The sequence below is a fragment of the Phaenicophaeus curvirostris genome, chromosome 12 (assembly GCF_032191515.1).
Source record: "Phaenicophaeus curvirostris isolate KB17595 chromosome 12, BPBGC_Pcur_1.0, whole genome shotgun sequence".
Classification (NCBI taxonomy): domain Eukaryota; kingdom Metazoa; phylum Chordata; class Aves; order Cuculiformes; family Cuculidae; genus Phaenicophaeus; species Phaenicophaeus curvirostris.
In genome coordinates, this window is record NC_091403.1 from 6,030,466 (window position 1) to 6,056,955 (window position 26,490).

At 38.9% G+C, this 26,490-nt stretch overlaps 1 protein-coding gene across 1 annotated transcript in view; it reads left to right on the top strand.

Moving 5' to 3' along the window:
* GALK2 (galactokinase 2) overlaps positions 1-26,490 on the top strand; it is a 49,175-nt gene that overhangs the window by 21,656 nt on the left and 1,029 nt on the right. The window contains exons 6-9 of the mRNA XM_069867001.1: positions 3,928-4,026; positions 6,754-6,906; positions 11,807-12,017; positions 20,182-20,383. Coding sequence (XP_069723102.1) covers positions 3,928-4,026; positions 6,754-6,906; positions 11,807-12,017; positions 20,182-20,383 — 665 coding nt within the window. The remainder of the gene's footprint in view (positions 1-3,927; positions 4,027-6,753; positions 6,907-11,806; positions 12,018-20,181; positions 20,384-26,490) is intronic.

Sequence of the window (26,490 nt, forward strand, 5' to 3'; positions counted from 1 at the left end):
TTTTGAAATACTGCTCTAGGGATGGAAAACCCATGCTAATAAGTCTTGGGAGTGTAGAACAAGTTATGTTCTGTGGTTTGCTGATCTTTTGTACAGATCAGAATACGTGGGATGGAAGTGTATCTATGTGCAGATGGGGTTTATTCCTTCTGCGTGTTTCTCATGGTGCTTCACGAAGAACAAATGTCTGCTTTCACCTAGTTCCACAAGAATGCCTGTTTAGGACTTCTGCGGAACTCAATAGGGGCACCGTTGTTTATCTTACGTGCGTTACAGTTGTACTTTGAGCCCTGCTCCCCCCTGACCTACCTGCCTGGCAGGTGATGTTTGATCCCATAGGTGATGATGATCCCATAGCCTGGGATGCGGTTCCCCTAAACGTGGCTATGAGAATGCTCTGAGCGAGTTGTCTGCAGCAACTGCAGTGCAGCCAGGAGGAAGAAGGTGATGGGCACCTGGGTATTGTTCAGACATGCATGTGACAAATTATGTGGTCAAATCTGGGATCTGAGCAGCTCTGTATTTTTGCAGATGAGGTATACACTGCAGAGAGGTTAAATAACAGATGATTCAAACAGCCCCTGCCCTAAAGCGCTTCTGGGTATTGCAAGTTGAATGCTCTGAGATAGGCAGAAGTTATTTCCTTTTATTAGATGGTTCTAGTAAATTTTTTCCTTGGAGATATTTTCTGTGGAAGCCCAAAGTCAGGAAATTTGTGTAGCAAAATTGTTTTTTTGCAGTTTCTAGTAGTGAAGTCACACATACTTATAGCGTTATTGTCTCAGAATCCCAAGTAGCCAGTGCTAATTGCAAGGAGGGGGAAGATACTCCTCATTTTATTGAGGAAATGGAACCATGGTGATTTAAAGGGACTCTCCCTGAATCATTAATAACTTAATGCAGAGCTAGAAATTGAGCCCAGACCTCCTGACATTTGGTTCGCTGTCCATCACATGACCATCCAAATATCAACTACGCACACGATGCTCTATGGCTCAGTCTCCGCTTTAGTTTTCAGTGCTACAGCTCAGTTCCTCTGAACTTTGCCCTTTCACTCATGTTAGCAAAGAGGCACACATCTGCCATTTGTCTCAATACTTAGTAGACCTGCTTTCTATACAGATGCCGATTTCCTCTCCATTCACATGCTTCTCATCCTAGTATTAGAAGGCCAGCCTGTGTCAGCAAGGGCCTGTTTAAATTAGAAACCAAATAACGTTTCAGGGATGCCTTGGGCTGTCTGTGGAGAGGGTTCTTCTCAACCTTTGCCAGTTACAACTTGGTGGTCCTGCCAATCCTTGCTGAGTTTCAAAACAGAAGTTGCTCAAGCCTGAGCAGCGCTGTTAGCCCCGCAGAGGCGGCTGGACAGCTGCTGAGCTGGGACGAAGCAAGGGCACAATTCACCAGACCGTGCAGAGGAACAGGGGAGTGGCACTGTCCTAATTGGTAACATTCCCCCTCTGTAAGACTTCTCCTGATATTTATTTAATAAGCCCAGGCTCATAAAGTCTAAACGATTTAAGCAATCAAGTGGTAGCTGATGTGTATATGGAGATGACATGCAGCCAGACTAAGCGAAGGGTGAAATGCTTAATTTCTGACTTCGCAAAGCTTCGTCTGGCAGTTGCAGATGAAATAATAACTCAGGCAGCTGTGCCCAAGGGTGGAATATATATTGTGCGTACCTCAGGAGCTGTATGTCAGGCCAAGTCTGCGCAGCCACAGCTCCTATTTAAGTGTGCATGACCACTGTGCTGGCGTGGTCTTTTTCAGCCAGTGTGGAAAAGTCTCAGTTGCTGCCAGTGAGTTATATTCATGACCTCCAGTCTGATGTCTCCTGCCAGTGGCTACAAAAATCAGGGACGTGGTATTGCTCTGTTCTCAGAGGGTCAAAAGGCAGGTTCAGCAGAACTGGCTGAAACATGCCAGCATTTCCACCTCCCAGCAACAGATGTTTGTAAATAGGCACACCTTCACACGTAGAGAGGAGTAAGCACCTAGAGACTGCTGAGTGTGAAGGTTTGTTCTTTCTTTTCTGTATTTTAGCATTACATGGGGGAAAAAAGCATCATTACACTCATTAGCATTTAATTCAGAATGATTTCCAACGCTTAGTGGAGCAGAGACACATGGTGGATGTTAAACTTTCATTGATGGGATGAAGAGGTCTAAGGTTCAAACCAGAAATAGGACTCGTTGGAGTGGATGTGGGACACGGGAGCGAAAATTAATTTTGATGAACCTGATCTTCAGCAAAATTCGGCCATGGGCAGATGGCTTTTGTTAAAAAGGAAGAACACCAAAAGGTGTGATGTTCCTATACCTTCTCAAGAAATATAAAAGAAGCATTATCTCTATTTCAGGCCATCTTTAAAATACACAAATGAAAGGCAGTGCAGAAAATGAGAGTATTTGTGGTGCTCGTGCTGTCTATTTTCTCATTAATGGTCTTTTTCATGTGAGTGATCGTTTACCATATCTGATTCAGAGATCCAGTCTGCATAGTTTTAGAGTAACTTTAATGTTATTTTGATAACTTTTGCTTATCAGCCTGAGGCTTATTGACCATAACTGCATTGTGAGCTCAGTAAATTGGTTGTTAGCGTATTCGCAAACAGTTCAGCTTGATTACATTGATCTAAGCACTAATTTTACAACTTTGTCTGTGGTGCCATTACAATAATTGGGCGAGCAAGCAGGCAGGCACCCTGCACATACCTCTCTCTCAGGGTTGTGATTTACTGCCTCTATCTGCTGCCTTTTACAGCTGTGTGCTGGCTAATATCCCTGCCTTGCTGGTGAGCTTGTTTCAGCCCTGTGATGCTAAATCCATAGGGTGGAATCTGACTTTGCCACCAGACTGAAAAATGGACTGCAGCTTTTGTAAAGTTGTCTCTCATCTTCCCTTGTGCTTAGAAAAACAAACTGAGTCATAGTATGGGGACACGTTTTCCTTCTGACCTACTTCCTTTTGACCAGTCTTTGTTTTTTGACCATTCTCCAAGGTTTGTCTTGTGTTTTTCAGCCTTGTGGCTGAAAGCTTTACTGTAAATTATTATTTGTGACAGTTATGATAGTGATATTCCACCCTCCCCCAGTATTCATTGACCTGCAGGTATCCAAATGCACAGATACGCCTAAAATGTCACAAAAGAATGCGAATTACATATGGTAACAAATTAGTTCAGAAAAACAATGTAAGCAGAGTACAATATCTCAAGGAGAAATGACAAGCGCTGCTGATTACAGTATTTACAGAGAGAAGGGGTTTCTGAGCTATGTTCAATACATAATTTTGTCTGATTATGGAGTCAGTACATTAAAATAGTACAAAGTAACAACTTGCCTTTTTCTGTAAGCTACCAAGATGCATACAGAGATGGATTCAACTACTGAATCAACAAGATATTGGCTGTTGGGATGGAGGACTGAGGTGAATGAAGAAGGTGTGACAGCTACAAGAGTTAAGCATCTGAAAAAGCATATCCTGAAAAGCATCTGGTGGTAGTGGGTCCGGTGGAGGCTGAAGAGTTGATTCTATTTTGCTTCTGAATAAAAGGAAAAAGGGGCCATGTGTCATCCTGGTTGATATCAGCTTACAGTACTTGGTGCATGAGAGAGAATGGATTCAGAGCTCTATCATTATCTCCTTTGTTTTCTCACTAGTTCCTATGTAAGAAGTATAGAAGTATCATAGAATCATAGAATAGTTTGTGTTGGAAGGGACCTTTAAGGATCGTCTAGTCCCTGCAGTGACATCTTCAACTTGATCAGGTTGCTCAGAGCCCCGTCCAACCGCACCTTGAATGATTCCAGGAATGGGGCATCTGTGACTTTGGGCAACCTGTGCCAGTGTTCCACCACCCTCATCATGAAAATAATTCTTCCGTATCCCTACGAAGGTTCACATGTTAATTTTTTTTTCAGGTGGAACTTGCAGAAATTTGCACAAAGAGCGAACGTTATATTGGCACAGAAGGTGGAGGAATGGACCAGTCAATCTCTTTTCTGGCAGAAGAAGGAACTGTATGTGGATCTTTGTAATCTAAACTAACAATATAATATTAATTTATGTAAACAAAAACATGTTCATATATATCTAGCAGAAAGACAAAAAACTGGAATAACTAGTAAGTAGTATAATCACTATTGGTATGCCAATGAAAAAATCTGTGTATAAAACTGGGTACAATTCAGTATGACAAGTTTGAGGGAATAACATGATGGAAATGAGCAATGGCAAGAAGAAAGAAGTGGAAGGAAAGATGTGATAAAGGATGTACTCTAGAAGAGCACCAGGTTCCACACTCTGGCTAATTCATCACTGAACTTAGAATATTTCCCATATAATGAAATCTGAGTGGTCGGTATGCCTTGTATTCAGTGTAAATGGGATAATTATTACAAAAATGCTTTCTTGAAACTTCTTATAACCAAACAGTTCTAGGAGGTTTTGCCAGGTCCAGTTACAAAGACAATGGAGATTTTTGTCCCCAGTTTTGCTAATTCCAGACAATTCTGTGGCTGGATTCTGATGTAGAAGGCATTTTGCTGTCTTAAAACATCGTAACAGAAGGCGGACTAGCAATGATTACAAGACCTGCCAAGTTATTGATGAATGCTTGCAGTGGAATTTACAGAGGAGTTCATCAGCTGTCCCAGAAGGTGCAGAGCACTGTGAATGGTCAAACTTAAAACCTGCCAAAATGCTTTTATTAAGATTAATGTAGTGTTTCTTAACAACCTTTGCTTATAATTGTGATATTACATCTCTACAGCTTTTGTACCTTAATGCCATACCTTGGAGGAGCTTATACAGGAAATAAGCTGCTTCCTCGCTTTACACCATTCAAATCCATCATAAGACACAAGCATTTTTAATTTCACATCACCTGTACCTGCTCTACAGTTTCCCTTCACTCTTACATTGTTATTGGTAAACACGCAGCTACGTGAATACTGAAGGAAGCATCACACTTTCCTGGAATACACATAGTTTCTTATAGAGGTGGAGGCTTTTCTGACATATAGAGGTGGTGATCAAAAAGGCAAAGAAAACGTTTGAAAATATTAGAAAAGAAACTGTGAACAAACCAGACAATATCCTTCTTTCAGTGTACCTGCAGCTGAATGGAATTCTGGCTGCCCATCTCAAAGTAAAAACTACTAGAAGAGGAAAAGTACAGTAAAGAACACTGAGGCTGATCAAAGCTATTTTTTTATATGAGCACTGACCGAATAATTTAAAACTTTTTAGCTTGGAAAACAAGTATCTTTGAAGGTGATGTTTTTAAGCTCTGTAAAACCCCTAAATTGGTAAGATAAGGTAAATTGAGGATTCAGTGTTTTTCATAACCAGAGAATGAGTAGAAGCACAATGTCGTTAACAAGCAGCTTGTTAAAAACAAACCAGGAAGTTTGTGTGGGTCTATTTTTCCTCCAAAACATCCATTGTTAAACTGAGAAACACTGTATATTGTGGGAGGCAAAAGTATAAAAAGGGTTCAAAAAAGACCTTCTTGGATACTCTGATAGAGTATAAGCATATTTGTAGCTTACACATTCCAGTGTAAATATAACTGCCATAAGCTTTGCTTATGTGAAGCTGGAAAAACATACCCCCAAAAAAGATTGCTTTGTATGTGTCATATGTTCCCTCTAAATGTTCTGATAGTAGCCATAAATGGACAAGGACACTGGACCAGCTTAGTGGTGCATTCTGATCCAATGTGGCAGCTCTTAAATGGTATATTTAAATGTAAGCAAGCTTTGTCTGTCTTGATAGTAATTTTGTGATGTGGTCCAGAATCTCAATGGCAGGGAGTAACACACATGCTGTACATAATGTACAAGCAGATTTGTCGTTGTTTATTTAGCATTCTAGCTGCTCAAGGAACTCTCTGGGGGTGAACAATGCCAAAACCAGTAAGACGTCCCTGCTTGCAGAGGAGTTGCAGTCTATTCTGAGAAGCCAAAGCAGGGCACATGATTTACAACTTATCCCAATGAAAAACCAGATGTGAATTTAATCTCTTGATTACATTACATCCCGAATTATTTAATTAATGGATGCCTAGCTTATTCCATGAAAAGGTCACAAAATGTTGGAAACATCTTAGCCTGTGTAAGGCATCCATGAGGCAAGACAGCCTCATGTCAGAAGGAAGGAAACAATAACTACATTTTTTTATATATAGATATAGTTTTATTTCATTTCTCTGTTTGATTGTCCATATGTAACGTGATCACTGTCTCCAGTCAGTCCTGAGATTTTGGTACCGTTCCGTACCTCAGGGAACAAATCTTGATGAAGTGGAAAATTGGAAAACTAAGGGGAAGTAATGCAGCGAATGGACATCGGTAAAGAGGGAGGGAACCTGAAGCTCCTTGTTTCTAGTAGCACGCATGATAGCTTCAGCCAGGCCTGGTGCTTTTCTGTAGATCAAAGAAAAACTGTTGTCTTAAACAGGCAAGAAAAATAGGTTGGGTGGGGTTCTGTGAAATGCTGAAAAAACCCATAGACTTAATGGAAACATTTTAAAATCCAGCTACAAGGGAAAGGTTTGAAATGTATGTGTAACTTGGCCAATGAGGTTAAACCTCTTTTCTCGCTGTTTCGTGTCAGTTTTCTTTCCTTAACTGTCCCTGGATTTTCAAGAGAAAAAGCATGCAAATTTGCATTTGATTTATAGAACTAAGTGCACTGTTAGCCAGTAGTAAATTAAAACTAACCATTCATTTTTCTTTCAATAGGCCAAGTTGATAGAGTTCAGTCCTCTGAGGGCAACTGATGTTAGACTTCCAAGTGGAGCAGTGTTTGTTATTGCTAACAGTTGTGTTGAAATGAATAAAGCAGCAACTTCTCATTACAATATTAGGGTAATGGAGTGTCGTCTGGCGACAAAGGTAACGTATGGCTTATGTCAAACTCTAATGAAACCTTCATCTAAATATGTGCTTTTTTCCACTTCTAACCAAGTGTGTCTTTGACACCTGGCTAGGTGCTACTTTAAGTAGCATTTTTCTTTCCAGAACCAGACACCTCCATCTCTGCAGAAGTTCAGATTCCTGCTGAGTTTAATGGAAGTGCAGGACTGTGCCCTTATATAGAAGGTTATGTGATTTAGTTCTATTCAATGTATTTTGTATTATATTTCAATGGAGGAAATTAAGTCTAATTTTCAGCAAAAAATATTCTCAGTTATTAAGATAGACTGTTTCTAATTAAAGCTGAATAATGACTAATGGAAAGCAGTCAGTGTGGTCACATGTTTATATGTGTATATGGCAGTCGATGCGTATTTTCTAGGATTTAGAGGACATCAAAGCTACTAGTTAGAGGCCTGGAAGTAATATTGGAAATGCTGAATAGCAGCCTCTATGTCAGTGTGAAGTTTAAAAACAGGCTTGAATCAAACCCCAACATTTAGGCTGCTTTTTGAGATTACAGCTTGCAATTATCTTTAATATGTATGGAATTCAAACATAAAAAAAGTCTATGTTCCACTTTAATTCTGGATTTTGTAGAGCATACATTTAGGAATATGTAGAGATAGGGTTTAATTTGAGTTTGTTGTAGTAATATGGCGGAGTTTTCTTTGATTAGATTAAGTGAGGAGTAAGCATAAAGATTCAAAGCAATTATACCCAACATAGTGTGCTGTGTGAAAGAACAGTATTTAGGTCACAAAATCCAGAGGAAAGTTTTAAAAACTGCAGCGTGGAACTTCATGCTACAAATCTATTTGGCCAAAACTTAAGCAATACTCAGAAGTACTGAGTTGAGTTGACCGGATACTAACAAAATGTAATATAAATTACTGTGTTTTCTTTTTTGAGGAGGGAGGGTAAACTTCAGATGACTTTTTAAATGGGCTTTAAAGCACTTTAGGCGTTTATGAGATATGGCAAAAATAAGAGCATCAATGACTATAGTTAAAGCTGTTGTCACTGAAGTTAATAAAAAGATTCCTAGGCCATTAAGAATATAAAGATAACGACCTGCCTGTATGTTGCTTCTGGTATAACTCATAAACCTCTAATTAAGGATAGTTAATTGACTAAGGATGTATTTAGGAAGAGAACCTTCACAAATGATATATTCTAAAAGGCAAACTAGAATGAGTGCATGAAGGTGCAGACCTTTTAAAGTATTGTACCATGTACCAGATTTTGTGAATTGAATCAGTTTTCTAAACTGCTTTAACATATTGGTCTTGTGCAGTAAATGGAAAAAGTGGTAAGGAAAGACGATTATTTATTTTTTTCCACTCCTGTTAGCTAGGATGCAATCTCTAAAAAGGTACCTTTAGCAGATGCTTGATTTTAAGGAGACTAACAACATACACCTGTCTATTTTTAAACATGCGCTACCCAGATGGAAAGTTGGACACACTATAAAAATATATTGAGCCAGGAAAAGACTGTCTTTAGGAACAGGTCACAGCGGGGTGAAGGAAGGCAGGTATGTAAGTGGAAGCAGGGAAGTCTTTTAAGCACCATTAAGCTGATGGAGCTATGAAATAACATGCTGGGCCTCGCAATAACGCTTCGAAAGAAATTCACCTTGGTAAGTGCCTTAGGATAGGCTTTTTCTTCCTCCCTTCCTGCTTTATGTTATGATTGAATTTCATACTGTTTGCAGAAAGTTCTGTGTAAGCAAAGATGCCAGCACAATACATCCCTCCTGGCATAAGCGCAGAACATTCTGATGTCAGTCTGTCCTACAGCAAGCGAGTTCTTGATCATGCTTACAAAATTGTCTTTTTCAGGTTCTGTTCCTTTCCCTTCCCTTCTGGACAGTCATTCTTTTGCTTGCTGGTTTGTTTTTTTTTTTTCTTTTTTCTCTATTCTCATTTTACCCTCCGCGTGCTTTCCTGTACTCAATTAAAAAGTATGTTTAAAGACGCTTATGCTCTGCAGAATGCTCACAATTCCGAGGGAAATTAATTTGTACTTTATACTTCAGAAAACTCGCACAGTAGGTGCCGCAAGATGAATACGAACATTAGTGAATGCTGTGCTCTCCCCTGCTTCACTGCATGTGGTTTGCTTCACTGTCAGCTATAGAGCAGTGCCAAGAACGTTTGCAACTGGAATGCCATACAGTTAATCAGCTAGTGTTTGTAAAACGTGGAAAGATGCTCAGATGACATTATAGAAACGTAAAGTCTAGAAAAGTGATGTTGCTATACAAGGGCCAAGTATTCCTATACTTAGTCTCAGACTTTATTTTATTTGTCCCATTATTTACTAAGTAGGTTTTCCTCTCAGTTACTTGCAGTTCTCCAGTGTTCCTCTGTTGAACAATAAAGGACAATAAGGCCTACAGATGCTATATCCTGGCACTTAAAAGCCAGCTGGATGATGTCCATATCTTTAATTCATCTAATCAGAGAACATCAAGAAAATATCCAACTGTGCGATCAGTATTGGGATTGCTTTTGCACATTAAATAGATGGGATTTTTTTTCCCATTTCTGTTCTATGTCCCTTACAATATGGGCAGCAAGATTGTTTTCAAAACCCATTTCTGTTTACCCATAACATTTTTCCCAGTGCTATTACAACCAAAACTTTGCTGTAAGCAGTACAAACATTTCCAGAAAAGCCCTACACGCTAGAGTGATGGGGTCACTTTCCATTTGGAACATTTGACCTGTAAGGCCCTATTGTATTTAGCTCACCTAAAATATCTCCCTCGAAGTATAGAAATGAGAACAGATGTGACAATACACATATTTCCACAGGGGATTATTTATTAAAAAAGGAAGTAGAAAACTTTTTTATTGCCTTATAGAACATTATTTTTTTTTAATTCTTAGTTCTGCTTAACTTCTGGTAATAAAGACTAGGGGATGCTGAACGTTAAGATTATAGTATGAGGAATAAAAACTTCCATTCATTTAGCGCCCTGAAGCAGATTTAAGAGCATGGTTGCAAACATGCATGAACGTAAGGGATATTGAATACATAAGTGAAACAAATGAATCAAGAATTATTGTAACTTATCAGTAAGTAAGCCAAAATACAATTACATAAAAACTCTGGAGTTCTAGGTACTCAGAGCCTTCGCAAAGCAGGCCAGAATTGACTTAATCAGTCTTTTACGAGAAAAGTTTCTCACCTTGCTTTCTGCATTAGGCATTAGACAGTGCTGCTTCTTTCTCTACCACTGAATATACAAAACTGTGTTTTAGATGGCGACAGAGTCATATGATTAGGATTTCAATTGGATTTTTATTTGTTCTGCTCCACTAAGCCTCACATAAATCTTAGTGAGTCACTAGATGGCATCAAAAGTAGTTAATTTTTATATACTGTAATAAAGCAAAACTGGAAAAGCCCCTGCAAAGGCACTGTTGGAGGAGAACTGAAGGGTGAGAATCTATAGCAGATCGTTGGGCAGCAGCTCTTCTGCTTAAATTTCATGCTATGACTTTGCACAAAGCAAAGCAAATACTTTTCAGACACGTATGCAAATCCCATGATGTTTTTAATCCAGGAAGTTAAATGGGTTTTCTGAGTTGAGACTTAAATGGGTTTTCTGAGTTGAGACTTAAATGATTTCAAATCAATCTCACTCAAACCCAGTGTTTATTGAAAAGAGTAACAGAACACACTGGGTAAAATCTTTACTCTTTTGATAAGAGGTTTTAACACTGATTTGAGTAGGAAAAGGATTTCATTCCCTGGTCTGGCTGCCTTGGTTTAAACTCTCTGCAAACATACAGCCTCATCTGGTATACTGGGAACCTTAATCTCTACTTAAATGGTGCAGAATTGGAGGTACATCACATACTTACAGTAGAACGCTGCTAGCACATACGTGCTAATCTGTTGAAATTAAAGGTGGTACGCCAGTAGGATCCCACAATGACCACTTAATTAATATTCTTCTATTATTAATAACATTAAAAATATTCCACCTCATGAGGGAAGCTCAACCATTTTCACTAGGCACACGAGAGCACTGACACATGTAGAAACTTTCCAGAGAAAAGCCTCTCTGACATATTTCCTTTTAGGATTACAGTGTGTTGACGTAACTACAATCAATTGCCAAAACATCACAAAGAATGACATAATTGTCTGGAGCAGGAAAACCAGATATATCTAGAACTAATTAACATCATAGCAATCATGTAGGAATGGAGCAGATTCTAACACGTCATAAACTTCCCATAAGGCTCAAAAATTCCTTTAAATTGGATGTTAAAGAATGTACTTAAAATTTACTTTAAACTTAGAGATTGAGAAAGGTTACAGTTAATTCTCCCAGACAAATCATATGCCTACTTTCATATTTTTAAGGCTATTATAAGAAAAGGTTTTAATGACAACCTCAAGCATTCGTAAGAAAACTCTAGGAGTATATTGGAAAGGCAGAACAGTTTTAAATATTAGAGCAAATTCTAATAGTGCAGAAACAGACTCTTAGGGACTTTTAGTGTTACAATAACATAGTATCTGTATAAGCAATTGCCTGAATATGGTTGTAAAAATTTAATAAGTGCTTAAAGTAACAACATCCATGGAAAAGGATAAAATGCATTGTGATATCCCACAAATAACCCAGTAGGGCTTTTACAGACAACATCTGATCAGGGGAAGAATATCTGTTATTTGCAGACCTTTTTTATAAATAAGTATAATGATTATCTGCTCTGTACTGACAGAAAATAGCTTCTGATGGTTCCCAATTTAGAAGTGAAACAAGCAAATGGGTCTTAAAGGTGCTTATAGACAATTAAATAGTTTTAAACAGGAAGACACAATATTTTCTGTTTCATTTTTTGACTTTTAGCTTCTCTCAAAGTCAAAAGGCTTGGACTGGAAAAAAATGTTGAGACTCTGTGATGTGCAAATCAAGCTAGGAGTTAGCCTAGAGGAAATGCTGACCATTGTCGAGGAGGTATTACATCCTGAGCCTTACAGCACAGAGGAAATTTGTAAATACCTGGGAATTAGCCTGGAGGAGCTCCGCTCTCAGATCCTGAGTCAAAACACGCAAGATGGTAAGAATATATAAAATGGTGGGGTTTAGTGTACAATGTTTGTATTATATAAAAAGTTTTATGTATTACTAAGTATTGCAAATGGAAGTCTTGCCAGAATACTTCCCCAGATCTTGAGTGATGGTTTTCATTCTAACTTTTAACTTAAAGTAGAACAAAACTTTGTGATTGACCTGCTTGTAAAATGGTAAAAGTAGCAGATCACTTCCTAGTTTAGATTAGCCTGTGCTGTTTTAGAGTCATCTCCAAATAACGCAGGTTTTATTTTAGGGAAAGGTCTACACTAGGTTTCCTTTCTAGGCAACAGCTTTTATAAAACCAAACGCTTCAGATGGTTACAGCATCATTAAAATGAATCCTATTTGTTCTCCCTTAAGTGGTGTTAAAGACAGATGGAGATGGTGTTTCTGATTTTTAATTCATAAATATACATTTGCTTCATAAAACATGCACTGGGCAACAAGTCGTACAGGTATCTCCTGAGAAAGAAGTTTCTGTCACTGGTTTTTCTTTTTTCTTCTTTAGGGGAATGTTGGTGGAGATGAACAATTTACTATTTAAAGTATTTCTTATGTATTATCACTTACGATTATACCACGTAGTCATGAGCATTGGCGTGCATGGAAAGGATCCTTAATGCATATAGTAGGGTTGCTAATAACAGTGAATAATAGAGCATTTATTAAATAATTAATAACAGGTTTCTGATTGAGATCAGAATCTTTCTTTAAGAACTTAAAACAATCCCTGTATCCTTGTTTCCATTTTGTGGCCTTAATACTTCTACTGTTCTGTATCCCTGCCAGTCTTTCCCAATTCTGCTTACAGGGGAGTATGTATTTGATGTATATAAATCAGTAACATATCTATGGATATCGATGCTTATATTTAAATAATCTGTGTATCTAGAATGATTGTAAATTGTATATATTGACCGAGAATGAGGTCCTGAATCTGTAAGCTGTTTTGCACCCCAGTGGTGTCAGAGAGCCTGAAACTATTTTATTGTTTAATTACGCCGCCAGAGGGTGCCAGCATGGAGTATGGTGTCTTAATCCAGCTCTTTATCTCCTCTGTGCTGTACATACATGAGGAATATACTGAGCCCCTCCCCTGCCCGTTGCATTGTTTTCATGGGAAACTATAAGGTTGTAAATCTTTGATGCTGTTCCCTCACTCTCCCATTCCTCAATCAATACAAAACTATTAACTTACAGATATTTATACTCCTTATACCTAGTTTATGAAACAAAATTCTACGGTTCTTTAGAACTGAATTGTTGATACAGGGTATTTCAATTCTTTTCAAAACCAAAGTCTGGATAAAAAGTTTAAACATGAAAGCTATAGAAGAAACTCAAAGGAAATGTTATACTGTGGCTCTGAATAGCATTTGCAGATGTTTGCTGAACAGAATCTCTTGAACTTGCATGACCATGATTTCGTTTGATAAGGCCAATTAAAATGGGTTATGCTGAAAGCCTCTTTGCGCGTATAATATGATATAGAATTAAATAACAGATTTCTGTAAAACGATATGCAAAGAAGAAACAAGGCAGACACAAAGAAGGAATCTAAACCCACTGTTTGTTTTTGTTGCACACTAAACAAATTACATTTTATGTTGGCTTTGGAAAAGCAGAGGCTCTTTGACAAAAATATTTTTCCTATTTCCCCTCTGCTTTCCCACTATATTTTAATGACAATGCTTGGCTTCTTCATTGGAGAGAAAACATACCAACAAATAAGTAAACTCTGCAGAGAATTTCAGAATATTGCTGAAGTTTTTGCCTAACATGAAGAAGGAACCATAACATTTAGTCCATCCTTCTTCCTTTGTACGCATTTTATCAACTTTTCTGATAAAATATTGTACTGTTAAGGGTAAGTTGTTTGCATGAGAATGACGATTTAGATAATTTACTGGGTTCTGAGTTTTCTGTGTGGCTGAATATAAACTGTCAGTAGTTTGACTTTTTTGATATTATGGAAAGTCCAGTGATAGTTACAAATAATGTTTTGTACCGGCGTTGTACCTGATGTTTAAGGATCTGAAAGTGCTACCTAAGTATTATTCTAGCCTTAAGTCTAGCTTCCCCCCCTCTACTCCTCCAGTGATGTTAGTGTATACTCACATAAAATTTTATAAGTGTATAAGGCATATCAGATGAAAATTCCACATCCCAAATAAAATTGGTATGGACGGGCTTTGGGCAAGTCCTAGGCCAGGTCTAGAAGCACAGAGCAACTTCTCATTCCTTTTATAGGCAGTTACTCAAGGATTTCTGCAGTTCCCCACTGTACATCCCACTTATTACCCAGGTTTGGAGAAGTACAGATGGTGCATAATGGCTTTCTAAACTTCTTGCAATTGTTCCTTGGACAATTCAAAATCCTGAGTTTAAATCCCCTTTGCAAATGTTTACACATAGATTGCACTTGTGGCTTCTGAACATCACTAGAAAAAGTAATATTTATTACTTTATAAGGTGCACTATGCCATAATTTTGGGTTGGACTGGAGTGCTTCACACACCACTTAACGTGTGGTGATTGTGAGACATTAAGTCTTTTTAAGCTTCATCACAGAAGGATACTGTCCTGTAAAACAGTGTATTCCTTTAATCAAGATTTTTTTTTCTTAAAATGAGGTGTTTTTAAACCCATTTTGCCTTTTCATGTATAAAATTATAATCCAATTTTGATATTTAAACCTGGGAATGAAATCACCATGGGAAGAGATCCCATACAGCTACCTGGAGGGTGCAGCCCTTTGAGGTCTAGGCACTGAATGGTCTAGGTCCATTGCAAAAGCCTTGCTAAAGGCTTTTCTTCTTCTGGAAGAAAAACCACTTTAAACCAGTAGTTATAATAATCTTGAAGCAGGTGTCTGCTAAATGGGTCACTGAATCCAGCAATGACTCGTCCCCCAGTTTATTTTCAGAAAGCCAGATTGCAAACAGTTACTTGAGCAGTCCCAGCAGAATAACTGTTCCCCACTTCGAGCAAGGGGTTCACAATCTGGCTCAAATTAAAGCCATCTGGCAGCATTTTCTTATGTACATTATAAGCCAGAAACCTTCACCCTCTTCATGTTCAATCAGCAGGATGCCTAACAGAGAAGAGTACTATTCCATATGAGTAATGGTGGTAGAAACTGTCCCCTACATGATTTTGCGTCGATGAGTTTTTCCTGTTGTGAATTTCTAACAGTCCCATCAGCCATGTGTAGCTCATTAATCTACAGTGAAACATATCTTAAGAAGCTGCCAAGGCAACTAGAAAAACCATATAGCTTGAGGAGGCTGGGCTTTAGCAAGAGGTCAGAGAATTGTGCAGGAAGCCGCTAAAGAAAGGAATCTGCTGAAGCTGAAGTTGTAACTAATAGTGAGAGTTACTGAGAAGCCACAATGTTTGATTATAAATTTAAAAAACCAACCCTGTAAAGGGAGTGGACAGGTTTGCACAATTTTTGTGAAGCTAGAATTGAAAATATGGCCATACAATTGAAAATACAAAGTAAACTTCTCCATTATATTTAATTGACCCACATCCCAGGATTTTTGTTTGTTTGTAAGAGATTTTATATGGATTTTGGACAGACTTTCATTAATGTTAATCTACTATGTCTTAACAACTTGGAAGGTTCTTGCTGCAGTGCAGTCTATTAGCGCACTGGAAAATGTCACCATTTCTATCAAGGGCATTTGATCGTTTGTAAGTGAATTGAACCTGCCTGTTCATGGATGACATTACAGAAATCCCCTGCAAAGAAGCAAAGCCAGGGCACAGAGAATCCATAAAGGGTCTACAAGGGTTGCTGACATTCTCTGAAAACCAGATCTGGGTTGGTAATACAAAACACTTAACAGGGGAGGAGATTCCTTATAGAAGATTCACCGTGTCCTCTTTGAAACTTCAGAAACACACTTAGTGAGTCCATGACCTGGAAGGTGGATTTCCAGCTCCAGTAGCAGGCTGAATATAGGCCTTAAAAACTTAGGAGCAAAACATCACTAAAAGCAGACCTAGATATAGCATTCCTTGTCCTCATTAAAGTTTTCTTTGGTCTCATTTTGACTTTTCAGGTTTACTGAATTTTTTTTTCTGATCAGCATCTGTTTCAATCCATAAAAGCTATCGCCTACCCTCCCTTCAGTCCACAAGAAACTTTTTCTGTGTGCAGCTGATACCATAAAAATTAAATCACAGTCTCAATACTGTCTTTTCAGAAATGGACAAAAGAGACCTGGAGATTCTGACTGCAAGTGTGCGTCTGAGTCTAAAAATCAATTCATTCCTGTATGGCAGTGAGCTACCGCAGAACGTGGCAGAGAGGAACAGTGTAGTGATTTTCAAAGGACAGTTTTTCAGAGCATGATACTGATCAGAGACCAGATCCTCAGCTGATACAAATCTCCATCAGTCCAAATGGCACAACGTCATTTTAAACAAGCAGAGCACCCGAACTGGATATTGCATAGATCCCCTTATGGAAGAAACATTGCTTTAGACGTGCCCTAGACAATTACTCTTACATCAATAAGGCAGCCAGCTAGTTTCATTGAACCTGAGGTTTTGGGTTCCTCTGTAGTCACAAGAGAAATGGATACCACAGGGCAATCCAGGTCGGGAGGGGGATGAATGGTTCTGGGACCTGCCCTTTTCACTGGAAGTTGGAGCAGTGGATACCTGCACCCTTAACTGGGAAATAAATATAAGCCGGAGAAATTGGGCCTTTATATAGTTTACTGGAATAGGAAAGCATATTTACATTTTCAGTCAGATTAAGTACTTAATTTCCATATGCTATAATAGATTTAAGGATCCAAATGCTTTTAACAATCTGGCATTAGTTCCCTAAACCCTAATTTTTTGCTCTCACTTGAGCACTACCGAGGCCAAGACCATATAACCCAGTCCTCTGCAAACTGGAAGGTTTATTTCGAGAGCTTCAGATTTTCCTCTTCCAGAGCGCTGCAGCCCTAGCTCGAATATAAACTAATCAGTTGTGTGCACTTTGGTTTTGTTTCTTTTAACCATGACAGAGCACGGCTTAGGAAATCTGTCCTTTTTATTTGTAAAAAGTGTGTCTGCATAGAGCACACAAATTTGGATCAGCTCCTGGACTCTAAAATCACAGCCTCCAGAGCTCTTTGGCATGTCTTATTAATACAGATTTTATTTAGGCTGCGATAATGCAAGGAGATTCCAACACAGATGTAATTTTTGGTAATATCATGTGTGCTCTGCTCTCTCTTATTATTTAGAGGTGGTTAGTTGGACTACCTATCCAAACAGGAAAGACAGAAGAGGATTTCTGTATTACCAGAGGCATTTGGTGTTGAAAACCGAAAATGTGAATAATTTCATTCTTTTAGAATAGGGCTTACAGAGTTCAGAGGTGTTTGCTGTCCTGAAGATACTTTTACCTTAACACTACGTTGCCAGATAAGAAAAGCAAACTCTAAAACAACCTTTCTGAAACACAAGTTTCTTTAATAAAATGCTGCCCAGAACCAGCCCGTAGCTAAACGGAATGATACCAGCCGTTAACTGACACTGATTTGGTAAATGTCCACAGAGGAGGCTGAAAATAACGAACAGCCACTCTTTCTCACTGGAGAACTGCCTGGAAGGATTGCTTTTGCGTCAAGAAAAAGCTAATGTCAAGGTAGCAAATTCTCCCCTGCACCGACGGACTCTGGTGGGAGCGAAAGCTGTCAAGGACACAGCTCAGATCTCCTGGCTGGCAGCCAGTAGCCAGAGCGCCCATTCTGGTTGCCAATTCATAACATGACGAGCACAACACAACCCCAGAGATTTTAAAGGTAATCTGGCCAGTAGAGCATTACTCTACCAAAGGGTGGTCTCCGAATCAATCACAGCCTTTGGCAAGTCTGCTGCCTTACAATTGAAACCAGACATGTTTTCAGTTCATTCCTTGGGTTACTACTGTTCAATGGTGATTTACAAGAGAGTGTGAGCTATGGCAATCTCTCACGCAACTTTAGATATTCTCTAAATGAATGCACATTTACAAATCTCCTTGCTCTAAAACAATAGCTTATATGAAAAGAATATTTAAAGAGAAACCGTCCTTAAATAGAGGCCAAACTGCCTTTCTTCAACACTCAAAGGCACTGAAGCATCACTCTGCAAAACACAGTGCAAGTAACTCCAGCAGGAACAAAATTCAGTGGGATAAAATACACCTCTAAATGGGAACCCAAAATGTGCTACTTCTGTGTGATACTCTCAAGATGATGTTTCCGGGGGGCACTCAATTTTCTAATTTCTGTCCTAGTTTGAAATGCATTCAGAACGCCTGTTCAAAAGACAGTAACGCAGGGTTTCTTGGTGGCAGGCTGTATTGGATTACAGAATAAATATCACCAGAAGCAATATCACCAGTAGTGGAACACAGCTATGGTCAGTGTTTCTCTACCATTTGAAACTACTTGTGTGTCTCAGCACTGTATATTCAGCATTTACAGTTGTGATCTGTGCTTACTCTGAAGAAATAAAAAGGAATTATACAGGTGCTGATGAAGTTTTAGTCTGCAAGTGTTGCAATCTGGAGTACACACAAGAGACTGAATCCTGGACTCAATTTTACTTTCAGTCTTTCAAGGAAGATTTCTACATATACTTGCAAATGTAGATTGCTGAAATCATCACAAGTGGTTCCAGAACTTGTCTGTCTCCACAGAACAGCCAAGTAGGAACTCCACGTGTCTGGGTCAGATAGCAAGTTCTGTTTTGACTACAGGACTTGTCTCCTCTTTTTACCTCTATTTAAGGTTTTCATCAGCCATTTTAGAAAGCAAGAGAAAGACCACAAACCGAAATGAGGAGAGAGACCATGGTCTAAAGGAGAATTTACATGGAGATGTTGAGGTGCACTAACAAGCGTGTGCTTGGGATGTGATGAAATAACGAAACACTGCAATAGGTGTTCCATGTGAAGTCCATTTACCTAATATTTGCCACCCAAACAGCTCAAGTAAACAAATTTAACCATAAATTAAATAATGTCATCCATGCTTCCAGTGAACAATGCTTCTTCAATAGCAGCTGTGGTACTAAACCAAACAGAACTATATTGGGAAAGAAAAACAATGAACTACAACGTGCGCTCAGGAAAGGCCGATCAATTCTTGGATATTAGTTGCAAACCGAACCCTCCTATAAATAGGAGTCGCTTAAGGAACCGTTAACCACAGTCATCCCCCTCCTTTTTATACTCCACTATTCAGGCTTGGTGGAGGTCTTTACCCTGACAGCCACATACACACACACACTGTTCTCTCCTCCAATATTCCCCTACCCCAAAGTCACTGCTTTTTAGCCAAAATGCCTGGCCTGTGATCTTAATAGGTCAACACTAAGCAGCACCTGTCGGGGCTTGACATTTCTTCACATCCAGGCAGGCAGCACCGACACTCTGGCTGGTAATAACCACCAAAAATAAACCATGAAAACCAAGCAGAAATCACCTGTGCTCTTCGCTGTTCTTTCAATCTAGGTATTATTTGCAGTCAGGGTCAGCCTGTGTCAGTGTGAAAATGTTTCAGAGGGTTTCCTTACCTTGGCACCAGGAAATGTGGGTAATAGCACTTTTGTTAATCTCGGTTTCAAAACAAAAAGAAACCACAACAAACCAAAACCCAAACCAAACCAACAAACAAACAAAAAAGAAAGAAAGAAGTGGTTGATGTTTTCTTGTGGTTTGTTGTTTGTTTTTTTCAAGCAAAGGGCCATCCGCAGAGTTACGTAATGGATACAGGGCACTGGGTACCTCTGGTGTGCTGATGGCTCAGTTTTGCTGCCGTTTGAGGACCTGAAAGCTTTCCCTTAATGCCCTAATGCTGTCACTGCTAACTTGAACTTGTGGCCTGGGTCTGTAAAGCAACGCAGCAAGGAACCCAGTGCATGTGCATGAACTTATCAACACGGAAAAAATTACATTGTATTTTGATGAACTTAAAATACTCTTTATTAGGGCTTTTAAAGAAGATGTGGGTGAGCTTTTGCAGAAGACATTTAGCCTAGACAGTTCTAATGTAAAATATTAATTACTAAATCCTAATAATTCTACTATGGTTTTGTATGTTCCTTTTGCAGTGAATAGCAATGGGTAACAGTATTTTCATTTTGTTTAGTCTCCACCTTTAAGTTATACCAGCGCGCAAAGCACGTGTATAGTGAAGCTGCCAGAGTGCTGGAATTCCAGAAGATCTGCAACGACGCACCTGCCAACGCAATCCAGCTGCTGGGAGAATTAATGAACCAGAGCCATATCAGCTGCAAGGAAATGTATGAATGCAGCTGTCCTGAACTGGATCGGCTGGTAGACATCTGCCTGTAAGTTTTGACCACAAGGAAGAGTAATCGCCTGTTGAGAATATTGTTTGAAATGATGAGAAAATATGACATTGCTGGCTATTGCAATTTTAAAATGAAAGTATTCTTGTCTCTTATTACAAAATTAACCTCCTGCAGGGACATTACATGGTCAATTGTTTCCCTACTGACATCTGTGTAATACTTTCAGATGAAAGCTGCAGTTTATGGCTTTATTACAGACTTTGCTTTTAGACTGACTCATCGTCACAAGTGTTATGTTAGACTGTTGGCTGTTCTTTTTTTAAGCTGTAGAAGAAGTCATAACCGGTTTTCTTAACACATTGTCTTAGTTGTTCTATTTGAATTCTGTTACTTTTTGTTTATTTCTTACCCATTTCCGAACTCCCACCATGGGAATTCCAGGGCATGAGCAAGCTGTTACATCCTTAGGTTGCCTTGGAATCATAATGGTATATTGTGAAAAGCTATTGCATTTTTTTCAATTAAAAAAGTATGTTGCCTGGGATATCAGATAGGTTGAAGAGCATTTTACCATTTAAAAAACATGAGCGTGTTAACTGTTATAATGGCTCACACGCTGCTGCTCCTTCCCTGTGTCTGAGCTTTCCCCACATTAGTCAGTCTCCATCGCTGCGTCAGCCTCATTCTTTTAGCTGGGTTCCCTGACTCAGTTTGGCTGCCATAAAACAAGCCTTCTCTACTCAAGTGTCACTTTGTCCTTTCTCTTCTCCCTCTGTTCCTCCGCAGTTTCATATCCTCTAGCCAGAATTTGAGGAATGGCATGAAGTGAACTGGAAATCACAGGCTCTTGCATGTAGCAGGCTGTTATTTTCATAACTCTGCTAGTTGATGACGAGATCTGGTATAACCATGTACTAATACAGAAAGTAAAAAACCCAGTACTTGGTGCTCACATTCTATGTAGTGTTTGGTCCACACCACAGGACCCGCGTTGAAAGAATGTACTTCAGTCCCTCTTCATTGTCATTTTTCTGGTACATTTAATCATGGGACAGACATCTCATGCTAACTTTTATCTCAATTCAGTGCCTGTAGAAAGAATTCAGTGGTTGGTGATCATTTTAATAATGGCTTGGGGGAGCAAGCAGTCTCAAAAACTCATCTGAGCTTTTCTGACAATGCTCCATCCCTGCCTCTGCCCCGCCACCTCCTCCCAGCTGCTTCCTTTATTTACTTCATCGTGGCTCCTTGTGATGCCACCTTCATACTTGTGCTCATCTGTTACGGTTCCTGCTTCTCTTTGAAGAAGGGTGTGCTCACTTTGGGAAACTCTGCCCTAAGCCAGAGCGTTACTGCCCTGCCAGAGGGGAAATGTAGGTGCTATAGGTGTGTGTGGGCCCGCAGTCAAGAAATGTAGTTTCACTGTCTTTTAGAAGCAAATACTCTATAAATCCCATCCTCTCTATATATCTTTCAGTCTAGAAGAAACAGAATTTTTTTCTGTTTGAAGCTAAAAAGTAAGTTAATACGTTCCTACCTAAAAATGAATGTTACAAAAATATTTCTTTACCAGCAACTGTTTCCCCCCCGCTTTTTTAACTAAAATTAGTCCAGCTTTTAACGAGAACATGAATTTTACAAACATGCAATTGCCATATGATTGCTTTCGTCTATCCTCATGCAGGTTTCATAAGTTGTAATACCCATTTACCAGGTTTTTAAATTGATAGAGTATGATACAGATTATTATTTAGTTAAGTCTGACTTCTTTTGCAGACAAGATGGATCGGCCTCTGAGCCAAAAAACCTACAAACTTAAAAACCGAACAGAAGACTTTTGGAAATTCACAGATTATTTTGCATATGGGGTACACGTGCTGCTTTGTGATAAAACACAGAGAAGCCCTGATAGCCATTGGATAGTCTGAAAGTAATTTAGCAATACAATTTTTGTTCCTTCTCATGGGAGCCAATCCAGTACATAACTCATAGGCTGTGTTCAGTTCATTGTATCACGTAATCATCACATGATAGGGGACACTACAACAGTCACTCGGCGGGACAATTTCACCATGGTTATCCCAGCTACTCAAAGAAAACTGATAATCTGTGTATGAGAAAAAAGAGAACTGTCTCCAGAGTCAGCTGAAGACAGAAACTCTACTAAATTATCACAAGTCTTGGGCTACAAAGTCTTGATCCAGTGCAAGGTATTAGCACTGCCTGTTCTGTGACACCACTGATGAGGAAAAGCCTTAAAACTTAGCATCTATGTTATTTTTAGGTAGAGTAACTACCCAGTGTTGATGCCGCAGTCAACAGCATCTGAAAAATGACTTTTAAGTACCTTCACTTAGGGTATCCACCTTGAATCATACTGATAGGGCTTGCTCTGAGAAGTACTAGGAGAAAACTATCCTGTTTCAAACAAGGGAAAATGAATATGTATAAACTGATAAGATCTGCCCCTTCAGCGCAGAGTTACCTCTGCTATATATAAATAAGCTAGCATGGATGCTAGCAACAGTTTATTGCAGCGTGAAGCTCAGCATGGGGATGGAAATTCTCTGTTTCTTATTTATGCCGAGCTCTCTGCTCTCATGGCTCAGCATCTGCTGCTCTTGGAGCATACTTGGGTATCGTGACACTAACTTGCAGGCAGTAGCACAGCCACAGAACCCAAAGGAAAGGAGTATACAATTAGGATTATACCAAATTAAATTAAAATTAATCCAAGCATTTCAGTTCCAGGGACCAAAATATAAAAAGTGAAGGAAAAGAGTGATATGTGTGCCCATGCTACATCAGATCTGTAACTTACCAGCAGATGAGCCTAAAGCTAGTATGAGCATAGCTAAGCACCACAGCGGAGTGTCGTTCACGTGAAATAATTTCTAATCAGTATAATAAAATTATATAATCTGTTTTTTTTGTTACATCCATTGCAGAGAAACGAGTAAATTATTTGTTCAATATTCTTTACAGTATTGTCCCATCAAGAGTATTTCGTAGGAAATTTCTTCAGAAGTTTGGTATTATTGAATGTTTTTTCTGATTCTGTGATTAGACTTCTAAAAGTATGTAGCTATTCTAGATGCTTGCAGCTTAAGCCAGCATCTAATTTTTGGAAACTACTGGAAAAAAAAAGTCTTAACTTTTCAAGTTGTACATTAAAAAAAACTAAGGGACATAAAATCACCAGTCACTCTAGGAAAACTTGGCTGATGCGATTATAGAAATGGCCAGAAACTACATAAATTACATTCTTTACTTACAATGATGTACAGCTGCCCTGTAACTTTAAAATGCCTTTCCAAAAATACATTCCACAGAATTGCCCGAGTCTACTGCTGCTCTCTCCTTACAAGGTTTAAACTGTGAAGAATAATCTGCATATCCAGATGTTTTCTGTTTTGCCTAGATCTTTATGTTTTACTGTACAACCTCTGCCAAGAGAGAAAGGGATCCATACTTGCTGTGGTTTGTAGTGCTGAAAACTGTAACCACTGGTTGGTCAGTTGTTTTTCAGTTTTTGCAAAGACAGAAGTACTTTCTCTAACCTATGTCATGTTGCTATAGCTGCTTTACTTCTCCGGTTTTAAAGCAAGTAGCATAGAAGATTTACTAAACAATTAAGAAAAAAAAAATTGGACCCGAGCTCTTGAATTCATTAGGTGCTTTTGAAAAATCTCTCGGAATCCTTAAGCGTTGCAAATAAAATTATTTCATTCCCCTATTCTCCATCTTTTAGTGGTATAAATCCTGATAGTTTCGCCATGCCCCTTACAGTTGAAGATAGCTGAATCCTCTCCCATCACTTTAAATATACAGTTTTTACATTACATCCAGGTACACTGTGGTAGCTGAGACAACTCTGCATTTTATCAAGACTCTTATCGCTGATTATTTTCTGAAGCTGCAAAGCCTGGAGTCACAGCACGATTAAAAATTCTACCAAACAAACAAAAACTACCCTACAAAAAGAAGCGTACAGCTCGCTCAGAGCCAGAAAGGCTTAAAGATGCTATTCAAATGCACACTAAGCTACAAAATGGTATAACCCCCCGGTTCCCATTTATATATTTAAATCTTATCATGTTAATTCCCTGCTTTCTGACTCACTGTTCAAAATATTGAGCATTTGGAATTAACAATGCTGCTCTGATTTTTTTTTTCACAGCTTACAGCATACTTATTTTTTTTAAATGAGATACTGTAATGTCTTACCCATCACTTCCACGTTCCAGACTACGGAACTTCAATTTTTATTCTTTCCTTTGCTGCAGTACTCATGCCCTTACTCTCATTTACACATACACCCTTCCTCATAAAATAACCCTCTTTTTTATCCAGTGAACACTGGAACAAGATATGACATACAAAGACTTCAAGAAGCAAAGGCTGAAACCTGGGACTGGGAACCGATAGCTCCCAGCACGGGATTACAGATACATTTTCTTTCTTGTGTGCTTTGTCTCTCCATTATTGATTGTCCTCACAGCTGCAGCAGAGCCCAGTAGGGCACAGGGCACTTGCACATACACAAAATCCACATTGCCCGCTGTGGGTAAGATCCACAAGATTATTGTCTGCTCATACTCCTCTTCGTAAACGCACTATTTACTTGGCAGTCATCTAGTTTAGGACTGAAGTGATTAAGACCCCCAAAAAGACTGTTTCAGACCTCTTCCAAAATTAACTTTCTCATTTTTGATCTAGATACCATGCACCACATCTCCAGCAGATATTTGGTGCTCACTTCTGAACTCCTGTAGCATCAGGCACCTCATTTTCAGGTGTTACAGGAGAGCCCATCAAAACACCAAGTTCCTTAGCATCAGGGCCCCATCATATCACCACAGCTGAAACTGTTAGCCACAGTGTTTTGAAACATAGTGACTTCAGCTCTGAAACAGGCATATTTTCTGTCTACATTACGCTTTATTTCAACTCAGTATTTTAAAATGAGTCAGTAGAAATGAGGCATGAGCATGACCACAGAGAATTATGAAATCAATAAAAGGTTCCGAACAATTCTGAGGGGATTTCAGTGCCTACCAAAATAAAAGCCAGACACCATCTGAAACATGAAGTTCTGACTGAGGTAACAGACCAAATGGGTACAAAGTCGCAGACTTTGAAAAGTGAATCGTGCCTTATAAAGTCGATGGGAATTTCCCTATTGATTGCAGCTGAGACTGGATTGGATCCTGCTCATTTTAGGAGGTTGCTCCATGGACCAGAAATGACAAAAATTGCATCACAGAATGAGTGGCTTACAGGAATAATAATACTAAGTAAAATAAAACACCAACGTGAAATAAAGAATTGAACATAAAATCGAGTCAATATGAAAGCCAGCACCACACAGACACGCTGAAGAAAGTGTTTCTGTTCAAGAAGATACATAAGGATGTTTAGAATCAAGCACATATGTAAGTACTTGCTTGAAGTATGACCTAAACCTCTACTAACCCAGCAGTATACCAGATTCATTTAACATAAAATGCACACATGAAAAATCACCACAGCCTACTCAGAATGAGCTGTCATTTTCCAATGTTATTCACATGATGACATCCCTCCCCCTCAGACACATTCTAGGACTGGAAAATCTCTCCGTGTATGGGTATTGGAAACACATCAAAAGTATTTGTTTACAAATCAAATCAGGTCACTCATGAGAATAAGATTTCAAATAACTTTTCTAAATCATCCTGTTCTGACTAGGTCAGAAAAGACCAAAGATATTTTTGACATGGTATTTTCCTACTTTTTCTCAATCTAAATAAAGCTCAGGAAGACAGGTAAGCAAACAAATGAAAATCATCCTACTAAATTCTAATGAGATGCTGGCTGAATCTTGCAGAGTAATGGCATGGGATTTACTGTAGGACATTTCTAACAGGCCGGTATCTTGAGGCTGGGAGTGATTTATATTTTGGATGTCATTTATTTGTCATTGTTCTTTCTATTCACCCTCTTTATCAAGAACATTTTTTTCTTTCTGGGTCTAAATTCTTACTTTACCTCTACTGCTGCGGATCTGTTAAGTTCATGAGATTCCTCTAAAGAGAAGTACATAACTCTGTCTATTCAGCATAAACAGATGTTTGAGTGCAGTGACTCTATGATTTCTTGAG